The 18,573-nt window shown below is 45.6% G+C and overlaps 1 protein-coding gene across 4 annotated transcripts in view; it reads left to right on the top strand.

The window, feature by feature from the left end:
* The window catches only part of RNF180 (ring finger protein 180), a 111,776-nt gene that overhangs the window by 32,342 nt on the left and 60,861 nt on the right, over nt 1-18,573 (top strand). For 3 of the 4 annotated variants that reach the window (XM_081212815.1, XM_081212813.1, XM_081212816.1), the window contains exons 5-7: nt 10,184-10,213; nt 10,367-10,580; nt 12,905-13,030. In XM_081212815.1, the coding sequence (XP_081068941.1) occupies nt 10,184-10,213; nt 10,367-10,580; nt 12,905-13,030 (370 nt within the window). The remainder of the gene's footprint in view (nt 1-10,183; nt 10,214-10,366; nt 10,581-12,904; nt 13,031-18,573) is intronic. The other variant, XM_081212814.1, reaches the window with a different exon arrangement.

Here is an 18,573-nt window from a genome sequence, read left to right as displayed (position 1 = left end):
AGGATAAGTAGTGTTGTACGGTAGGAGTAAAATTTGGAATGCAGGAGTTCACAGCCATGCCCCCAAGAAAAGCCCAAAAAGCCAGACAGCTTTGTTGATTCATTTTTGTTGATTATTTTATTTACATCTATAGAATGTACAGTATATGCAGCAGGCTACAGCATATGTCTAGAAGTCTGAGTTTTACTTGGTGAGTAATAATATTTGTAGGCTTGCATTAACAAAATAGACACAGGTGGCGCTGTGGTCTAAACCACAGAGCCTAGGGCTTGCCGATCAGAAGGTCGGCGGTTCGAATACCCGCGACAGGGTGAGCTCCCATTGCTCACTCCCTGCTCCTGCCAACCTAGCAGTTCGAAAGCACATCAAAGTGCAAGTAGATAAATAGGTACCGCTGCAGTGGGAAGGTAAACGGCGCTTCCGTGCGCTGCTCTGGTTTCGCAAGAAGCGGCTTAGTCATGCTGGCGACATGACCCAGAAGCTGTACGCCTGCTCCCTCGGCCAGTAAAGCGAGATGAGCGCCACAACCCCAGAGTCATTTGCAACTGGACCTAACGGTCAGGGGTCCCTTTACCTTTACTGTTACTGTGTTTTGATATGTGACCAACAAAGCAACTAAAATAATTTAAAATTTTATTTAACTCATTACTGATTAGTAGAGGAGTGTCAAAAAAACTTCATGTAAACTAGGTAGAAATACTTGCCTCTTTTTCTTTCAGCTGTTCTTAAAATATTCTAGCCCCAAAGCTAATTAAGCATTTTTTCAAAAATAAAAAAGTTAGCCATTTTATAGCCACTGATTCCAATGTGAGTAAATCTCCTTAAATTCCAACGTATTTTAGCAGAAGTGAATGTAGATTCCTCTGTAAGAGATTCTTTTGTTGGAGGGTTTTTGGGTTTTTTGGTTATAATAAAAATAATAATAATGTGATGAGTTTGGGGTTAGATTAAATTGGTTTTTAAAATCCCTTCCAATCCTGTGATTATATAGATGTAACATGGAGTGGGAGGGTGGGCAGAGACAAACCATTTTTTAAACCAAAGTAAGTCTGCTTTGTAATGTAAGCAAGGAGAGCAAAACTTAACAGCTGGAGAACTATCTGGAAAATGGGTGGAATGGGGCTTGTCTTCCTCCCCCATTCCCCTGCCTGGTGGTTTCATCAAGGTATCTGTGTGTGAAAGTGAACAGAAGAGATTGGTAATCTTGGACACAGAGGTCCTTCTTGCTCTCTGTGAGCATCCAAACGATAGCGTTAGGAAGCACCCTAGAAATCTGATGGGGAGCAGGGTAAGTTGGAGTTTTAATGCTGGGAATCTTTCCATGCTAACAACTATACTGCAGTGGAACCAGAGCTTCAGGCAAGCATGAAGGGTGAAAAACCTATATGCATCTCAGGGCATTCCTTTAAGCGCCTTTCTGGATTGAACAGTGCGAGTCAAGACTCATTTAATTGGGGGTACCGTTATTTGGATTATTTTACTGGCTGGTTCATGTGACACCAGCCTCTTCGTAGGCTTTCTGCACACCCTTTGTTCCCTCTGGGAGCTGTTGGCAGTGGATAAGACAGTGGTCCTACTGCCCCCTTTTAATGTATTTGGGGGTCAGCTTGATATTGTTGCTCAAACATCTGCTTGCTGTGGTGAAGCTGTTTGCCTTGAAGGAAGTTATTCTTGTTATGCTTCCTCTGAAGCAAGTGTTGCCTTGTCAGATCCTATCATTTGCTAGAGCAGTTAAATTTTGCATGCAGGGTGGTTGCCCCTGGCTGCCCCTTCCGTTCCTGCTTGGCCAGGTTGACTCATGGCCCGGGGTCCCTTCATCATCATGCCTTGAGCCTGGCAGGGCAAGCCAATCACATTTATTTAGGAATCCAGATGGATATCATTGCTAAAACATACCACTTGCCTATGTAGAAGCTGTCTGCCTTGAAGGAAGTTATTTTGTAATACTTCCTCTGAAGCAAGTGATGCTTCATCACATCCGATCTTGCTGGGTCACTTAATTAATCTTGCATGCAGAGTGTTGCCCCAGGCCGCCCCTTCCATTCCCGTAGGCCAGGCTGCCTGCGGCCTGAGGTCCCCTTACCTTCGTGTACGCTTACCAAGTGAGGTGAAGGCAGATCTCATGCGATGGTTTGCAATTTTTTATTTCAGGGGCTGCTGGTGTGCAAAGCCATGGCCTCAAGCCCGGTGTGGTGAAGCAATCATCTGACCTAACTTTTCTTGAGTTTTCCCCATTGTAGTAGCAGTTCACATGTGGCCCGAGGAGTTCAGTGACCATCGGATCTGCTTTTGGTCTGATAACCAGGCAGTGGTGAGCGTCTTGGCAAAACAGCCCTCACGCTCCAGCAGAGTCTCCGCCCCTCCGCTCACGCTTCGAGCTGCGCTGCTTAAGGTTTAATATTCTGCTTTCTGCTCTCCTGATTACGGGATCCTCTAATGATGTTGCTGACACTCTATCCCATTTTTAGATGGAGCGCTTCAGATCCTGGGCTCCAGACACTCAGCTACTGCCAGACTTTTTCAGACCACCTGTGGCATTTTGACAACAATTAGTTGTCAATTACAGAGAGCAGCAGCTTCCATTTCCCCTTCTGCTTTTAGCTCTTATGAGAAGGCCTGGATGGATTTCTTAGCCTTAAGCTGGCAGTCCTCGGCCATTCAGAAGATCTGGCTCCCATCCTCTGAGCAGATCCTGCAGTATTTGGTCCACCTGCTGCAGATTGGATGTGCTGTTAAAACTATCAGTATTCAACTGCAATGTCTGTTATAGTAAAGCTTTAATTTTCAGAGACCCTTGTATAAAGTCTGTCGTGTGCAGGGCCTTGGAAAGTTGGAATAGACTCCAACCTCATACGACAGTGGGTAGGAAGTCGGTCAGTTTTTACCTATGCAGTATCTGCAACAAGTTATAACTTATCTGCTGGTTAAAGATCAAGGCGAGACTCCTTTCAGTATTCCATTGCATTTTTGGTGCACTGAGGGTTGGGGAAATTGTGTTGGAGCCAGCAAGGGGCTGAGAGTCTGGAGGCTTATTGCTTCAGGACTTTTCCTTATCTGCTTGGAGCTGGTCATTAGAGTTGGGAAACCCTAAAACAGACCTAGTGGGCAGGAGTGCCACCATCAGGCTTCCCCTCACAGGTGAGGAGGGCCCTTGCCCAGTTATGGATACCAGAAATATTTGGCTTTTCATTCCCCTGGGGGCTGGCCCGCTCCTAGTGCATGAAAATGGGTTCCCGTTAGCCAGGCATCAATGTGCTTACGTCGTGCACCAGTTATTACGGCCTGCGGCTTGCCTACCACTGAACACGCCTCATTCCTTCCGAATAGGGCTGCTGCAAAGGCTGCACACTGGGAGCCTGTCAGTAGACAGGATTGTGAATACGGGTCATTGGAAGTCTGATGCTGACAAGGGTTACATCAGGAAGTGTCACCAATGATGCCTGTGCTGATGCCTGTCTGTTATTTCCTTTTTTCATAGGAGCAGCTGTGCACATTTGGATTGGCGATTGAGCAGGCCAGAAAGCATGTTAATAAGGCAGTGGAAAATAAATAAAATAAAATAAATAAATATAAAATAAAATAAAATAAAATAAAATAAAATAAAATAAAATAAAATAAAATAAAATAAAATAAAATAAAATAAAAAAATAATAAAGCATTGTACACTGGGCTGGCAAGCGCGCTGACGAGTCTGGACTGGGGCGCCATCTCAGTCTTCCTGCCCATGTGAACATTTACTGGGTGTCCAGATGGGGAATGCTTTGGGAGGAGATCCTTCCTTTGGTGCGGTCGAGTGTGACCTGTGCAGGTCCTCCCGCAGTGCTAGTGGTGCAGCTGGACGAGAATGACTTGCCGTCTTCTAAGTTTGCGTTCCTGCATTCAGGAGGACTTGGATGAGTTAATGGCAGCTCTCCCTGGACTCAAAATAATTTAAGGCATTGGTTCAAGGTGGTCTGGAGGGGGGGTCGGAGCACCTGTCCCCTCCAATGCGCAAAGGTAATCCTTTAAAGGAATCCAAGGATTCACCATGCTTTTATCGACCCCTTTCGAGGGGTAGGGCCACGCAAGGGTCCCTGGAGCATTTGGGGTGCGCTTGAGTCTGATCCTGGTTCATTGCTCCCCCACGATGTTTGCTTGTACTGACGATATGGTGGGGCCCAGTCGTCAGTGCTGCCCTGCTGAGGTCAGGTGCAGATAGTCGGAACCAATGCCTAGACAAACTACCACCGAGCAGGCCAGAAAGCATGTTAATAAGGCGGTGGAAAATAAAATAAAATACAATAAATAAAATAATAAATAAATAAATAAAATATATATAAATAAATAAAATAAAAAAAAATAAAATAACAGTGGTTCTGTGATATTGCACCCTGCTATTTCCTTCAAGACTGTTGCCCTCTTTAGGGCAGATGGGGTGCATCTTTCCCCTATGGGGAACAACACCTGGCTGGATGCGGTTGCTTTGGGATTGAAGGAAGGGTTGCATTTGTGAGTGGTTTGGCGGTGAGCTTCAGTGCTCAGCTGGCGGTTAGGCATTGGTCTGGAATTGGTTGCTGGAGGGGTATGGATTCGGCTGTGCCTGCCCCCCAAAATGCTGCTGCTCGTGGAGGGGTATGGATTTGGCTGTGCCTGCCCCTCCAAAATGCAGCTGCTGCTGCTGCTGAAGGGTTTTACCGTTAAAGGAACCCAGGGGCTCCCCAATGCTTTTGTCTGAAACCCCCTGGCAAGGGGCTAGGGCCACGCAAGCCCCTGGGAGCATGCTGGGGAGAGGTGAGGCATGGTTCCCAGTCCCGTCTCTCTCCCCAGGTGACTTACCCTTCTTGACTTCGCGGGGGGTGCGAATGTCAGAGCTGTCCCCGTGCGGGGGCAGTTAGTGCTACCAATGCCTAAGCAACCACTCAGATTGCTGTATTTGAATAAAGTTGTGGCCAAAATTATGCCAAAAAAATTAAACAAAAATTAAGTGTCAATTGTGTTTTCCTTTGGGGTGTATTGGGGACCTCGACACACAACTGTCAGCACCCTGTTGTCTGCCTACAAAGTGCCCACCATTTGGGAATTTTGAGCATGTGTATATGTCTAAGCATCTTGGGAAGCTATTTTCATGAATCTATTGCGTTAATTTGTTTCATGTAATGGGAAAAATTGCTACTTCCCTGGGTGATTGCCAATGGCTTCACTGAGAGCTGCATTCCCAAAGGTTCTTAAACTGAAAAATGTAATTTTTCCAGTAGCATTTATCTGGCTACTAGTAATATCAGTTGCCACTTTAGATGTATATTCTAATAAATGACATTCCAATTAGGACATGGAGTGATCTGGGGGGATTAGTATTTAAAAAGCTGCATAACAGTAAAGCTCTTGAAGTGATTCTGCATTTAACAATGTGGATGCTGCAGAATGTCATCAGAAATTTTGCTAAATACTAAAACAGGCCTATCTTCAAATTGCTGTGGCTGGTGTCATTCCCATTCCTTGCAATGAGACTTGCAGCAGTTCAGTGCTTTGATGAGAGCAGACTCTTGCAAAAAAAGGCTCTTCAAGGCAATAACAATGCTTTCAGAAATGGGTTTTAGAACATTTAGCACAGGGGTTCTCAAATATTGTTAAAGTAAGTCTCACTCAGTCAAGGATACACCTATTAGAATCCATCTGTGTGAAAGGCAGAGGAGGTGGTCTGTGTAGGCAGCTATTTTTCAGTTTGGGCTCAGATCAAGCTGTTAAAGGAGAAGAGGAAATAAAACCTAGACACTCACAATATATCGGGGTGGGGTGCGTAGATTGTGCATGCATGAAAAGGAGCAATAAAAACTACCAAAAAAACCCAGCTGTGCCACTATTATCTCACTCAATATACAGTATTAGTGAATAGCTACCGTATTTTTCGCCCTATAAGACGCACTTTTTCCCCTCCAAAAATGAAGGGGAAATGTGGGTGCGTCTTATGGGGCGAATGCAGGCTTTCGCTGAAGCCTGGAGAGCGAGAGCGGTAGGTGCGCACCGACCCCTCTCGCTCTCCAGGCTTCGCGGACCTCTCCTCAAGCAGCGGGAACGTTCCCACTGCTTGGGGAGAGTTGCCGGCATCCCGAAGCCTGCAAGCGCTGATCCCAGCACGTGCAGGCTTCGCGGATCTCTCCCCAAGCAGCGGGAACGTTCCCACTGCTTGGGGAGAGTTGCAGGCATCCCGAAGCCTGCGCGCGCTGATCCCAGCACGTGCAGGCTTCGCGGATCTCTCCCCAAGCAGCGGGAACGTTCCCACTGCTTGGGGAGAGTTGCCGGCATCCCGAAGCCTGCAAGCGCTGATCCCAGCACGTGCAGGCTTCGCGGATCTCTCCCCAAGCAGCGGGAACGTTCCCACTGCTTGGGGAGAGTTGCAGGCATCCCGAAGCCTGCAAGCGCTGATCCCAGCACATGCAGGCTTCGCGGATCTCTCCCCAAGCAGCGGGAACGTTCCAGCTGCTTGGGGAGAGTTGCAGGCATCCCGAAGCCTGCGCGCGCTGATCCCAGCACGCGCAGGCTTCGCGGATCTCTCCCCAAGCAGCGGGAACGGTCCCACTGCTTGGGGAGAGTTGCAGGCATCCCGAAGCCTGCGCGCGCTGATCCCAGCACGCGCAGGCTTCGCGGATCTCTCCCCAAGCAGCGGGAACGTTCCCACTGCTTGGGGAGAGTTGCAGGCATCCCGAAGCCTGCCCGCGCTGATCCCAGCACGTGCAGGCTTCGCGGATCTCTCCCCAAGCAGCGGGAACGTTCCCACTGCTTGGGGAGAGTTGCAGGCATCCCGAAGCCTGCAAGCGCTGATCCCAGCACGTGCAGGCTTCGCGGATCTCTCCTCAAGCAGCGGGAACCACCGCTGGGCTCCCACGGCTTGCAGAGAGCTGCCTGTTTGGGGGCTGGGGTCGGGGGAAGCTCGGGGTGCCCCAGCCCCGCGCCTGGGGGGGAAATAATTTTTTTCCTTTATTTCCCCCCCAAAAAACTAGGTGCGTCTTATGGGCCGGAGCGTCTTATGGGGCGCAAAATACGGTATATGCAACTGTAGCACTAATATGCAAGTTTCAGTTCTGAAGTATGGAATGCAGAGTACTGTAATTGGGAGGAAGGGTTCAATTGAATTCATCTTTGCACAGTGGCTCGGGCCTTCTTAAGGACATCCGGCTTTCACTTTGAGAAATTTAGATTTAGCACAGTAAAGTTTATAGTACAAATGCACACATAATTCACACTGGCCCCCTGGCCTGTAGATTTTACAACCAAGCACATTCCTCACTATGCATAGAACCCACTGTAAATCTGAGCATCTATGTATACATTAATGGACTACTTTGTTGTAATGACCCATTTCTTGATTCAGAACAAGGTTGTCTAATATGAACTATTCCCTTCAAAAACCAGCATCCCTCCTTATCCTGAGACCAGTTCCCACATTTGGAAACTTGTGTCACGTAACCAGTTTTATAACTGGAAGCTCAAAGTGGCCCAGATGCTTCTTGCACAGATCTCTCACCCGTAAGTTTGAGTCCTGCCCCAGTTTTCCCTTCTCATTTCACACAAAACTTGTCTAGCAGTAGTGATTATAAAGCTTTCCCCCTGACACATAGACAATTGAATGTGCTTGACTGTATTACCAATCAAATGCTATTTCCCCAAGAATTTGTTTCCAACTCAGACTGTGAACTTTTCATCCAGTAATGCAGATGTCCCAAGTAATGTAGTTTTCAAGGACATGTATTCAGTACTGGCGCTGATTTCCATAAACACTTGTGTAACTGCTTTTGTGTCTATACACATGCATATGTGAACCCGTATTTCCCACATTAAAGCATATGGTATTCCCCAAATAATCATGAGAACTGTGGGTTGTTAAGAATGCTGGGCATTGTAGCTCTGTGTGCAGGAAATTACAGTTCCTAGGATTCTTTGGGAGAAGCCATCTCCTTTAAATGTGCTTTACTGGAGACAATTGCATGCCATAGATGTTATTGCAATGACAAAGATACTCTGTATATATACACGATATTCCTTTGCTTATTTGAGGAAAATTCGCCAATTCCAATAAGTGCCAATGTAAATGAATCAAACTGTTTAGTTATACAAAATGGGAGACAGTGAGTATAATGACTTTGTGCCAGAGTATATAATAGGTTTAGTTGCAGTAACTCTACTCATTTGCAATGAATACTGCCGTAGTATTCCACCCTTTTATGCTTCCAATTGTCTATGGATCATTTATTCTAGGTGCCATAAGTAGACAACACTCACTTTAAATGTAAATGTTGTGCTGAAAAATATACTCTTCTTTATAGTTTTCTCTGTGAGCAATTTATCTCTCCCAAGGTGAAGTAGAAAAGCCTGAGAGGAGGCCATGGCTCTTTGTAATTCTTAGCTCCAAAGACCCTCTTAACCTACTTTGTTCTCCTTGACGTTTTTTACTTCTATTTTGCATTTTAGTGAGAAGCCAAATAGAGAGGAAGTGAAAGTAAATTATTAACTAAATGCAAACATGGATGCTTTGACTTGTTTTGCTGACCATTATATGTGAAGTTTAGCCATAAATTTCTCCAAAGTGTAAAACCATAAGCAACTTTGCTAAATATCAGACATCAGTCTGAGCACAGAACCCTCAGAGGCCAAATTATGAGGAAGGTCCACATCTTTAGGTGGTAAATGATTTCAGTGCTTTATTTTTCTGGTCTGCTTTAATCTCACACTAACCACATAGAACTACTTGTTTCCTTTTGCTGTTATTTTCTAAATTTACTACTTAATCCCTGCTACCTTGTCTACCACAGGATGCCTCTTGCCACTAAATCAGTGCCTCAGGTAAAACTGTAGAAGCTTTGGGTGAAGAAGACGGGGAGAATTGCGTGACAGTGGCAAGTGAGGGATGATAATCACCATTAAAATAACTTTTCACTAGTTTATAAGAATTGAGAGCAGCCTGGAATTGTGGATGGTGTCAAAGTAATCCCAAACTAGAAGCTGATAGAATTACACTTCAGTATTTAAAAATTAAATGTGGGCAGCAGTCCCATTCTATATATTTTTCCTCAACTTGGCTCAATGATTGTATTTTTATTCATTTCATTTAACATAATTTATATACCACTTAATGGTAAATAAAACCTATGAGCAGTTTATGAAGAAATTAACGTTAAAAGCAAGCTTTTAAAATTCAAAATGTAAGTCACCAGTTAAAAATAAACATTACAAGCTAAATTACAGATTAAAATGCATGTCAATTTTGCATGTCTGGGTAGGTTTTCCTAAACAAAAAGGTGCTGAAAAGAGAATATATATTTGCAGTGACTGAATCTATATATGCATGTTTGGTAAGAAGCAATTATCACTTACATTGTTCAAATAAGTTAATAATAATAATTTAGGACTTCGTGTTTACTGCATGCCAAAAACAAAAATGCTACCATCTGCAATGCCAAATTCACAATTGACAAAATAAAGTAGACAAGTTTAGGTCATCTGAGCTGAGGAACTAATCAGAAATGATTTATCATTCTAATTTAATTTGGCATCAGCAAAAGAATGCCATCGCAAAAAGAAAGAGGAGTGAGATGCACACGCAAACACACACAAAACAGACCTTGGCCGAAACCCATTTCTGACCTCTAATGTCTGGACCTAATGAATATGTCCTATTTAATTGACACCGATTGATTGATTGATTGATTGATTGATTGATTGATACCTATTTAATATGTCTCTATAACCTTGAGATCTAGAAACCCCTGATTAAAAATGAAAGCTGGGTTTGCTCTTTCCATTTTGCCATCCTTTGCTCTTGATTTCTTAGTCATTGTGCTAGAGAGTTGGGACCAGGTATGGGCAAGTTCAAAGCTATTGCTTAGCTACAAAACTCCTAAGTAGCCTTGAGCTTGTATGAGTGCAGGCTTGCATTGCTCACTATTTTCGACTACAGCATGTGGAATTCTGAAGATGATGTAAGCATTCACTTTCTTATAAGAGAAGAAGATAATTTGTCATGCTAAGCACTCACCTACTTTTTAATACACCTACCCCTAGCTCCAGTGTTGCCGTTCTTTTACTGACTGTTGTAATAGTTCATAAAATGTGCACATCACAAGTAATAGGAAAGCTTGCCGTACATAGGGGGAGGTGATTTGTGTAATTTATCAGCTGTTGCAGCAAAGCATGTTTCTTTTTGTTCTAGTTCCACCTAGAAGCGTTCACATTACTTCAGGTACATTGGTTTTACTTTGGGATTACGTTAGAAAATATTAGTAGGGGTGGGGGAATACACATTGTACTTGGAGCATGATGCCTTTATTGTGTATCTTATTTGACTGAGTGAAATAATTTTAAAGCACTGCTTTGTTTCTCCCTCTTACCCCAGGCTATGAATACAGAAGAGGAGCACGAACACTGGCAAGATAAGGAAAGCTACCTCTGTGCAGTGTGCCTGGATGTTTATTTTAATCCTTACATGTGCTATCCCTGCCACCACATCTTCTGTGAACCTTGCCTACGCACACTCGCCAAAGATAATCCAACCAGCACTCTGTGTCCTCTGTGCCGCACGGCAATTGCCCAAGTTTTTTTCCAATCAGGTATAAAGCTTTCAAAGATATATTTCCTCTTTCCTAGTAACGACCAATAAATATTTAGCTGTCTTCCCTCAAAGTGAATGTTCAGGACTAATTAGACACTGTACTCCAAATCTAGTATAATGGTAACTACTCATACATTAGGCATGATGCTAGCAGATCCATGTGTCTAAATCCACATCTATTCCAGTTATGTAGAGAAAGGGATGGGTACAAATGTTAGTAGTGAAAGTGGAAAGCCAGGAGGGGGTGTTAAACTGTCCCTCACCAAGCCAGGAGGTTCTTCCAAGACACATTTGTCTTCAACTGGGCTTAGAATCACCAATATTGGGAGAAAAGCACACGGGGAGATTGTGTGTGTAGCACTCACTTCTGCATAGCCAAACACCCTGCCCCTACATAAGGGGGGCAGATGCTGCTTGAAACACATAATCAATTACATTCTTATCTAGTCGGAGCCTTAGTGGTTACAAGTTTCTCGCACTCTCTTCTTTCAGGTGCACCCAGAACAGCACTCCAGAACACAATTTTTGTTGCAGGAACAAAAATATATGGTTTTAAATAGAATTAACCCTAAATCCCAGGATGCATTCACTTAATAGTCTTACCTGTTTCTAGGTCCACCCCCAACCCTGTTTGATGCAATAAACCCAGAAGCATGGGCTATACAAAAATTAACGATTACAGCAGGTGTTTCAGTTTTTTCCACAATATGATCTATCTCAGTCCAAGTTCCTGTGACTAGCTCAAAGCATTCCTCTCTCACAACATTAAAATTATAGCAATAGAAACCAGAATAGCAGTAATCCATTCTTCTAAGATTTCTCCAGCTATGCAACTTTTGAAATTAAAGAGTGGGTACAAACATTATCTGGTTGAGCTTAGATACCCTGCAGCCCAGAGAGCTTTTTCCTTATTAAGTTTTCAGCTTTGAAATCTGCAGTAACGGGGGAAGAGCACTTGGTATGCCCACAGGACCAGATAAGATGCATTTGTGGTTCAATGGAAATTGAAGAGCTAGCTCATTATTTATTGTACTGTCCATTATATAGCACATCCAGAGATAATCACTTGGGCGCTTTTCTAAAGAGGATGAGTAATGGCCCACAAAATTCCAGATTAATTTTTTTGCTAGGTTTCTGCCAAAATGGTGGCAGAGACAACTTGCCTGATTGAGTCAGGAAGGAAGGCTATTAATTGCAAAGGTGATGAGAATCATTAGTGATCCTGTGTTTATGTATTGAGGTTTTGGACAGCTTTCCTCTGCACTAGAGGCTAGACTATGCTTTCCCCCAATCTTCTCTGCATATTTATTTAGAAAATGTTGATACTATTCTTCATCCTACAACTGATCACAGAATGATATCCAGCAAAATATAAAAACATTATAAAACACAAACAATAATTTAAGAATAATGGAAACACTAAACCATCATAAAATCATAAAATAATAAGGCAAGGGCTAATCTCTACCAATTTCCTGCCATTTAAGTACTGCAAGCTGATAGACTACCTAGAAACTTCATCAGCTAATAATCTACTTTAGGGCGCTGCTATATAAAGTTTCAGAGAGCTCTTTAATTGCATGTGCTCAGCTTCCTTAGCTATGATTGAGACCCTTCTGCTTTAAAATCTATACTTAATATCTGTATGTTTACTTCCTAGACTGCAGCTCTTTATATAGCTAGGGATGCTATATAAGTATTCAAGAAGATATCACATCATAAATAAATAAGCTAAAAGTATTGCTCTGCTTTCCTTTGGACCCCATCAGTGAGTCCAGTGAGTCTTGTCGTCTGAGCAACCCAGGACCTCCATACAAACTGCCCAGGCTTATGCTCCAGAGAGGTCACTTTAGTGCTGCAAATACACTGACATGTAGCCTTGAACCACAGTGTATATAGCTAGACATCCCCAAATGCTTACATGCAACCTATCTAGAATCTGCTGTGGCCAGATCCTAAGCGTCCTTGTTCAGTGGAACTTATTCCCTGGTAAGAATGGATAGGATTGCAACCCAGGTCATGCAACTGTAGCCTGTATTTTAAAGTATACAATGCTTACAAGTGCTATATATATTTTTTTAAAAAAAAAACTGCTGCAGGAACTCAACCAATTTTTAGATCATGCTTGCCAGGTTTTCTTATATGTGTTTTGTATTGAATGTTTAAATTTTTTTGGATTTTAAAATTCCTTTATGTGCTGCATGGAGACTCTGTGTGTGTGTAATATGTGAGCAAAGTAAATAAAATATTTGGCAATTACAAAATTTACATTATGAAGTGGTTAAGATTTGTGACGTGTTTTTTCCTTCCCCCACACTGCAGAACTGAACAATTCAGCAAAGGCTCACTTTCCTATTGAATATTCAAAATTAAAGGAAAACTTTCAAGAATCCGGTTTAGCAAAATGGCCCCTCCCTAGTTGCAGGAAGGCATTCAGAGTTATTGAAGGTAAGAAAAATTGCTAAATATTTTGCCTTTTCATGTGTCACATGCAGCCTGTAGCATTCATGTGAATGGATTTGATGCCATTTCCTTTACCGCTACCTGTAAATTTTGCAGCCTAAGGTCTACAGATTCATTACATTACATGCGCCAGAGTTCATAACAGGACACTACTGGGGCCCTGTATTGAAAGAGTACAGGATAATACCACTGTTCAGATTGGTGGGTCTAACTGGTATTTGGGGTAGTTATGCACCATGTTGTACAATATTATTGCTGTGTTTCACATTTGAAATCTAGGTATGTGACATTTTCCTGTAAACTTACTTTACTGTCAGTTTCCCCAGGAAATACAGGTGTGAACCACCTGAAGTTTGATTTCTTTTTCATTCAGCTTCCTACTAACTTCCACTTACAGGTTTTCAAAATCTTAAGCAGATTATAAATGCTTCTAAATAAATAAATAAAACTATTGCCCTATGCAATGACTTGTACAATCTTAGAATAATATAACTATGATCTTTGATTCAGCAACAGCCATTGCCCTCTAATATGCATTGTTGCCTCATGGGGCTTGGACATGGAATTGCTTGGAGTTGGCTTAAGCTGAGGTCCTTTCTGCTTAACGAATGCTAAGAAGTAGGCAGAAAAAGAACCAGAGACCCTCTATCATGGTCAGAATAGGCACTGCCATGACATGACTTTATCACTTATTCTAGGGAACAGAGCCCTGCACTGACTTGGTTTTATTTGAAACATTATTCTGGCAAGCCTTTGAACAAGATTGGAAGGTTAACTCTAAGGGTACTGTCAGGGAACTGCCATCGGAAGGACAGGTGGTGGAGGGGCTCACAGAGGTTGGGAGAGACTCGGCAGCTGAAGAGGGAACCAGCAGGGGGAGAGGAGGGTCTCTGAGGGAAAGAGAGCAGGAGGGATGGCTCAGAGACACTTCCAGCGAGAACAGTGGGGAGGTTTCTGGACCTCCCATAGGGACACCCACTCCTCGCCGGAAACTGTCACGCCGTGAGTCCAGAAGACGTGTTTCCATTAAGGAGCTTTTATGTTGGAAGCGATTCCGAAAGCAACCACTGTCGGAATCTGCCAGTGACTGACGGAGCCATGTTTAAGGCGCTCCGTCACAGACAGAGGTTTGCGGACTTGACCAAACTCTGAGGGACTAGGATTTTACGCACAAGCAGCTCATCGTCCCATCACAGCATTCCGACAGTCTTTGAAAGCAGCTTGTGCAACAGAAGGCATCATGAGCAACCCAGCCGCCACCGGAGAAGCAGAAGCTGGAGCGGGTCCAAGCCTGGAAGAAAGGTACCGGGTGTTGGAGGTCCAGCTAGCGCTGCAGACGGCGAGGCTCGAGGAGAGGAGGGCTCAAGATGCAGGGAAGGGGAAGACCACCCCACTCGCCAGAAAGGTACCAGGATTGGTGCAGAAGTTTGGGGGGGAGCCCAAGGACTATCATGCCTTTCGGACAGAGATGCAATATGCCCTCAATCTGCAGTTTGATGACTTCCCCGATGAGGAATCGCGGGTGGCATTCGTGATTGGGCATCTCGAAAAGGGGGCGAAAGACTGGGTTAGGCCCCTGATGGCAGCGAATAATGACGTCCTAAAGGACACGATGAAGTTTTTTCGAGCCATGGATCTGATGTTTTCCAGCGATATTGAGCTGGGAGTGGTGCGCAGACAGTTAATGGCTTGCAAACAGGGGAGCCGATCTGTCCGTGAGTACTGGACTGAGTTCACCATGTTGATCCACAGATTGGGGTGGGACTTATCGGCGGAACCCATACAAATGCTGTTTGAAGAAGGGCTTTCTTCTGCTGTGAAAGATGAACTTTCCCGGGGCCCCAGGGCGGAGTCTATGGACCAGCTGACCAAATCCGCGCTGACCATAGGAGCGCGCCAGGAGGCGAGAGCTTTGGAGAGGCGGGAAGGGAAGGGGGAACGTTGGAAGGAGTTCCGCATTCCAGAGATTCCAGAGCCAACTTTCCCGCCGGCAGAGCCGATGGAAATCGGAACAGCGCGCGTGCGCGCAGTTTCAAAGCCCAGTGAAGGGGGAAAGGAGGGGAAAGGCGCCAGGAAATGTTATCTCTGCCAACAGCCAGGTCACTTTGCCAGAGTCTGCCCCCAAAGAAAGGAATGGCAAGGGATGGCGGGAGCTGTTGGGGGGAGAGAGGAAGAAGTACCGGAGCAAGTAAAAGCCAACGCCTGGCTGCCACCGTCGGGGCACAGCAGCCAGGCCAAAGAGCAGTGAAAGTGCCCACGCCGGAACCTCCTAAACCAGCCCTAGTGATAGAGGTGTCGCTAGAGCTGCCAAATGGACACCCTCTAAAGATAAAGCTTTTGGACTCAGGCAGCTCCTGTAATTTCATGAGCAAGGAGTTTGCAGCTGAACACCAGATACAGACTATCCCTTTAAGCAACCCTTTACAGGTGACCACGATCGATGGGAGGGAGCTGTTGGGAGGAGAAGTTAGCCTACAGACCGTCCCAATGATTATGAAGGTGGCAAGACACACCGAACTGATAGTGTTTAATGTGGCCACCTTGGGAGGAGCTCCCATTATTTTGGAGATGAGCTGGCTAGCGTTACATGATCCGCTAGTGGGCTGGCATCAGAGAGTGGTTTCCTTTGGGTCAGCACACTGTCTAGAACACTGCAAAGAGGGGAAAGCTTCTGCAGGGGCCCAAGCCACGCTAGCAGGGACCGAAGTAACGGAGAAAGGGAAGGTGCCACGACAATACGCAGATCTGTGCAACGTCTTCAGTGAAAGGGAAGCTGACAAACTACCCCCGCATAGACCCTTTGACTGTCAAATCAATTTACTCCCTGGGGCACAGCTCCCAGTAGGCAAGCTGTACGCCATGTCAGACAGGGAGATGTTGGAACTAAGGGAGTTCATTGACAAAAATCTGAAGAGAGGTTTTATCAGAGAGTCCAGGGCGGTGGGGGGCAGCCCAGTGTTTTTTGTGGATAAAAAAAACACGGACAAGCCGAGGCTGGTCGTGGACTTCTGGGCCTTAAATGCAGTGTCAGAACCAGTGGCCTTCCCTATGCCCAGAATCGATGACATTTTGACAAGGGTGCGGAAGGGAAAGATTTTTACAAAGCTGGACCTGAGGGGGGCGTACAACCTGATACGAATAAGGAAGGGGGATGAATGGAAAACCACCATGTTCACCCCACTGGGGGCATTTGAATATCTCGTTATGCCCTTCGGCCTACAAGCAGGCTCAGCGTGTTTTCAAGTGTTTATGAACCACGTCCTGGGACCGTTGCTTTACAAGAATTGCGTGGCCTTCTTAGATGACGTGTTGGTGTATTCAGAGAATGAGGAGCAGCATGTGAGAGACGTCAGAGAAGTGTTGGGCAAACTGCAAGCAAACCAACTGTGGGTGAAACTGGAGAAGTGTCAGTTTCATAGCAAGGAGGTGGAATTCCTGGGGTACCGCTTGTCAGACAAGGGCTTGGCCATGGACCCAGGCAAGGTCCAAGCGGTGCTGGAATGGAAAACACCGAGAACGAAGAAGGATGTGCAGAGATTCCTAGGGTTTGGAAACTTCTATCGGAAGTTCATCAGAAACTTTGCCCATCTGACGGCTCCAATTACGGACTGTCTCAGCAGTAAGAAGAAATTCGTTTGGACGGAGGAGGCGGAGCGAGCATTCGAGGAACTGAAAAGGGCGTTCGCTTCTGAAGAACAGCTCCTGCATGTGGATTTACAAAAACCGATGTGAGTAGAAACGGACGCATCAGACAGAGCGATAGGGGCGGTGCTTCTGCAGCCAGGGAAAGAGAAGTTGGAGTGGAGACCGTGTGCCTTTTTCTTGCGAAAGCTGAACAAATCCGAGAGAAACTACACGGTGTATGACCGAGAACTACTCGCCATTCACGAGGCGTTCCGAAGATGGAGGCACCTACTAATTGGTGCGCAACATAAGGTGCAAGTGTGCACTGACCACAAGAACCTAGAGTATTGGAGAACGGCACGAGTACTCAACCAACGACAAGTGAGATGGGCCCAGGAGTTCTCCAAATTCAACTTTGAAATTTGTTACGTGCCAGGCCCAGAGAACATTAGGGCGGACGCTCTCTCACGCAAACCTGAATATTTGGAGGGGGAGGGAGCACCCGAAGAGAGACATGTCATCCCAGAGGACCGCTGGGTGTGTGGGGCGGCATTGGTGGGGCAAAGAGAACTGGTAGAGGGAACGGAGAATGATGAATACGCCCAGGACAAACTCAGAGGTCTCAGGAGGGAGGGGGAGACGCCCGGAGGTTTTGAGGAGAGAAACGGGGCATTGTATTACAAGGGGGCACTGTATATACCTGAAGGAGAATTGAGGGGAAGAGTACTCAAGCAGTTGCACGACAGCCCCACAGCGGGGCATTTTGGGCAACACAAAACCATGTGGTTGGTCACCAGGGAATTTTGGTGGCCCAAGGTCAGGGAAGATGTACGGGAGTATGTAAGAGGGTGTGACCAATGCCAGCGAGCCAAAGGAGAGAGGCGGGTGCCGGCGGGTTTATTAGAACCGCTACCCACACCAGAACGACCATGGGAGGCAGTGTCGATAGATTTTATGACTGATTTGCCGAAGTCCAAAGGGAAAACCGCCATCATGGTTGTAGTAGACCTATTAACCAAAATGTGCCACTTTATAGCCTGCTCGCATGCAGTCACGGCGGAAGAGACAGCCAAATTGTTTGTAGAACACATTTTTAGGTTGCATGGCACCCCCTTGAGGGTGGTGTCAGACAGAGGGAAACAATTTACGTCCAGGTTCTGGAGGAAGCTCATGAGCCTACTGCACGTCGAGGTCAATTTTTCGACTGCCCGGCACCCGGAAACCAACGGGCAGGCGGAAAGAGCAAATGGCATCCTCCAGCAATACCTGAGGTGTTATGTCAATGATAGAGAGAATGATTGGGTAGAGAAGCTGGCATTGGCGGAATTTGCCTACAACAATGCGGAGAATGTGTCCACAGGGATGAGCCCCTTTTTGGCTAATTACGGGTGTCATCCCAGGGCTTTCCCCGGGGGAGGGGGGGAGAGATGGAGCATCCCGGCCGCCGAACAGTTTGTAGAAGAAATGGAAGCGATCCATCGTCAGCTCCAACTCAACTTAGAAAGGGCCAAGGAGGAGTATAAGAGGCAGGCAGACAAAAACCGAAGAGAAGGGGAAACCATTAGGGTGGGGGATCAGGTGTGGCTGTCAACCCAAGGGTTACCGTTCAAAGGGGGTTGTAAGAAGTTAAGACCCAAAAGATTGGGCCCATTTGAGGTCCTGCAACAGGTCAACCCAGTGGCTTTCAGACTCCGGTTACCGAACCACATGAAACTGCACCCAGTATTCCACAGGTCGTTACTGTCACTGTATAAGGGGGACCGAGAAGGGAGGTTCACACGGGGACCAGCAATGGAAGAAAGGGAACACAACAGCCATGTGGCGGAGATCATCGACTCCAGGTGGAAGGGTGATCAAGTGGAGTATTTGGTAATGTGGGAAGGGGAACCGGAGTCAGAAAACAC

Source organism: Podarcis bocagei (assembly GCF_964188305.1).
Source record: "Podarcis bocagei genome assembly, chromosome: 11".
Lineage (NCBI taxonomy): Eukaryota > Metazoa > Chordata > Lepidosauria > Squamata > Lacertidae > Podarcis > Podarcis bocagei.
This window is presented reverse-complemented; position numbering and strand designations above follow the sequence as displayed.